The 3,905-nt window shown below is 37.1% G+C and overlaps 1 protein-coding gene across 1 annotated transcript; it reads right to left on the bottom strand.

The window, feature by feature from the left end:
* Positions 1-249: 249 nt before the first annotated feature.
* LOC119083412 (rho GTPase-activating protein 15-like) lies at positions 250-2,795 on the bottom strand. The gene is made up of 7 exons (XM_037193130.1): positions 2,776-2,795; positions 2,695-2,716; positions 1,309-1,366; positions 1,013-1,234; positions 794-947; positions 622-718; positions 250-537 (listed from the first exon to the last, which is right to left on the bottom strand). Exons 4-7 carry the CDS (start codon positions 1,208-1,210, stop codon positions 345-347), a joined length of 642 nt encoding a protein of 213 aa, XP_037049025.1. The 5' UTR covers positions 1,211-1,234; positions 1,309-1,366; positions 2,695-2,716; positions 2,776-2,795; the 3' UTR covers positions 250-344.
* Between the last annotated feature and the right edge of the window lie 1,110 nt (positions 2,796-3,905).

The following is a 3,905-nucleotide window of genomic DNA, read 5'->3' as shown; positions in this document are numbered from 1 at the left end:
AATTGAATTGAATTTTGAATTTTCTCGATTTTCTCGCTTTTCTTGAATTTTTGCGAATTTCTTGAAATCGTTTCTCAAAAGAAGGACTATAGTAGATAACAATGCACCGAATGAAAAGCGTGTTCATTTCTTCTTAGATTAAATTTTATTGAAAATCTAAATTAATTAATGGGTGGCAATCATAAAATTCTTTCTTTTTTCTTCTTCATTTTAAATACAAAAATATCACATTTCTTTGTTTAATTTATAGTTAATGCTGTACGCAGGATACACACGCTATGTATATAAATATGTGCATAGGTAGATTACTCTTGGCCCGCAAAGAGAAAAAAAGCAAATAAAAATCATCGACCGCTGTCATTCGGAAAAATATCATCGAATCGTTGAATTAATACTTTGATTAACGTATTTTTCCGGATAAGGTCACTGGTTTCAAAAGTGTCGTTGAATGTTACGGATGATGTGAACAGACAGGCACCCCACACAATCGACAAATTCGATGCATTCATCAGATTCTCTTTACTGTTAGCATCCACTCTGAAACATTTTGATTGAAAAATTTATTTTGGGAATTTATTTCGATTGATCGGAAATCGATATGTTGCAGTTCGGATCGCATACTTGACTAAATGACGCAGCAGATATTTCAGCGTCATCCGTGAATCGATTGCTATTCCATTTATTTCCTTTCCAATTGTTTTCACACTCTCTTCGGTTTCTAAACGGATTGCAAGCATTTACCGGTAATATAACAGAGGTTTGATGAATATAGTGTTTGGATGGTTGAGCTTACCTAAATTGTTCGGAAGATTGCGGAATATATCGATTGGAATGAGATCCGTTTTCATTTCACGGAAGAACTGTTTCAGTGAGCCCGTTATGGTGTGCACATCTTCATCCTTCAGTATGGAATATTTGGAACCTTTCTTTGGCTTCGTCTCGTTCATCTAGGCAATTTAGAATTCAATTTATACGTCTCACAGCGATGAATCAAAACGTTTTGTGTCCTCACTTTTTTCTTAATTTTATCGATGCTTTCCTTCTTCCCAGACGCTCGGTAAATTCCATTGGTAACTAGATTCTCCTCATTTTCAATTATGCCAATGCATTCCACGACAAACTTTGGAACATTCGGATGTTGATCATCCTTTTCGATTTCGTCCATTTCGACGCCGTAGATTAGGTGACCTGGAACCTTTTTCGCTTCCATTATTTCAACAAGATCTGATTTTTTCTATGGTAAACAGACAAACAAAAAAATTTAAGAAAAACTCGAAAATTCCGAAACGATTTACACTGAGCATTTACTTTATACGACACACAATGAACGCCTGGGTCTTTTGAATCAGCGCTGGCATTTTTCGCTCTGAAATTTAGAAATAATTTATTCGAATAAATAGTAGCGGGGACCTCGGCGCAATGCATGTATTCGAGACGCAGAAAAGAATTCTATCAGAAAGTAATTAAGAGATTCAACAATTTCAATTCAAACATTATCATCCAATCCACATCAATACTACGAATCGTACACTGAAACCTGATTTTCAATTTCTGGTCCGAACAAACAGGTCCGGTTTCAGGTATGTTTCAAGCACTTCTTTCGACGCCCTCAGCATGTAATAGTATTTTACATAACTCGGGATAAAACGAGCCATCAGAACAGTCGGAGCATTTGCTGCGACTGAGCCCCGTACAAACCCGTATATCTATTGCGTACGTGACCCTAGTGCGTCTGTCACCCTACTTTGACCGTAAGCCTATTGCGCCGGTTAAAGTAGTTAAAGTAAAATTGTTATGTAATGTGTACATCTTAGAAATTGCGCATAGCGCAATTACGAAGCCCCGTACGACGTTCCTTTCAAATGAAACAAAAATTTCAAATCGCCCTAAAATTTTAATTTATTGAGTATAAATACACATAGGACCTAGTATCGGCCTCAGTCCGAGGATCCAAATTTAATTTTTTTTTCAACTACATTCTATTCGGCCTTTGATTACCTTCCAAATGAAACAAAAATTACGAAAAACGGATGAAATTTGCTCGAGTTATATGTAAAATACACATAGGGCCCTAGTAGCATTTCACTTCTAAGGCCCTAACTCACGGTCCACTCACCCGATTTTAAAAAACTTTTTTTTCCTGGATTGGTATTGACAATACCTATCATTTGCCGTGTCATTGACATTTCCATCGTTTATTTTGCCATAAATATCACCAAAAGACCTTAAATCACTTAGGTGGCCCTAACTCACGAAGGGCCGACCCGAATATGCCCATCTTCGAACTTAGCCTCACTATTTCGACTATCTTTCAGGAAAAAAAAGAATTTTGAAATCGGATTTGATTTACTCAAGATATCGACGTGACAGACGGACAGACGGACAGACAAAATTTTATTGCAGATTCGTCATCTATGAACATAGGCAAACACTTTGCCCTTACCGTCTGCTTCGAATTCCATCAATTACACACGGCATCGTAATCCTATAAGCCCCTTTGTACTTCGTACGGGGCTAAAGATGAAAAGTATCGTTTTCGTGTGTTTATTGTTCTCGGCTTCGCCTCGGATCAACAAAATTCAATCAAAAACTCTACTTTTCAACTTTTTTATCCTTGAATGAAAATTGAATATTACACCGGACCCACGAACTGTTTGTATCAAAAAACGATTTGTCGGACCGAAATATACTTACATATCAATACGTCCGAATTGAACTGAAATAGAAATTCAATTAATTTGATTCAAAGGACAAATTCGATCAGTTTTCTATTACATTTATCCAAAAATCCTTCTTTTCTGTGGGCGTAAGATAGGCGAACTTTCACCATTACCGGTTTTATGATGTCAATGGGTCCGACAATTTCTTTTTCGATTGTTGCTGTTTCAATGCCCTTTCCGTGAAAAATGACTCTGGAATGTTCTGGAAATAAAATTGTTCACATCATCGAATGGCGAATTGATTTGAAGATATTGCGAGTGCAAAAATTAATTTTTGTTAAATTGATAAATCAATTCAATTTGAAACGACTTAATTTTCAATCGGCAATGCAGTCTTTAAGATGAAAAGACAATCGTGAAAAATGGTTGAAAATTGAGCCATGCATTGAAAAGTGTTGACATAAAATGTACGAGGAATCTATCAATATTTTTAAGGTAAACAGAAAATTGGTTTAGGTTTGAAAAGCATAAGGCTCGGAACGGGTTCGGGTTGACCTATCAGTTCAGGTTATGACCCGAACCGGTCTTAGACCGAACCGGAGAAGACTTCGGGTTCAACCCGAACTTGACCCGAACCAGAATTTTCGATTCGGGTTCAAACGAACCCGACCCGAACCGCAGTTATTCAACCCGAAAATTGTACACTAAAAAATGCCAAAAATTTCGGGTTAACCCGAACGGACTAATTTATTTGAAGATCTCGGGTTCAGGTAGGTTCGGTCAAACCCGAAATGGAAATTCGGTTCGGGTCAAGTAAGGGTTGAATAACTTCGGGTTCGGGTCGGGTTCGGCTGAACCCGAAATCGAAAATTTAGGTTCGGGTCAAGTTCGGGTTGAACCCGAAGTCTTAGTTCCGGTTCGGGTCAAGATCAGGTTCGGGTTCCGGTCTGACCGAACCGCCGTTTCGAGTTAGAAAAGCATGTAAAATCAATTTCAATGAAAGTGTCGTTTTCGTGTGTTTATTGACCGTTGCTCGATCAACAAAATTTACCGGAAACTTTACTTTTCATCTTTTTATCCCTAGTGTAAAGTACTATTGATGTAAACCCAGTGACTATTTTTGAGAAATGTTTTGAGAATTCTTTGAGAAACTTGAGAATATTTCTTTAATTTCTCAAATTTACAATTTTTTTTCTTATTCAGTAACCTGATACAAACGCTGATTCTTCTAGGTATTTTTCATGA

The sequence above is a fragment of the Bradysia coprophila genome, unplaced genomic scaffold, assembly GCF_014529535.1.
Source record: "Bradysia coprophila strain Holo2 unplaced genomic scaffold, BU_Bcop_v1 contig_624, whole genome shotgun sequence".
NCBI classification, from domain to species: Eukaryota; Metazoa; Arthropoda; class Insecta; order Diptera; family Sciaridae; genus Bradysia; species Bradysia coprophila.
The sequence above is the reverse complement of the archived record's forward strand: the minus strand, read 5'-3'. Positions and strand labels throughout refer to the sequence as shown.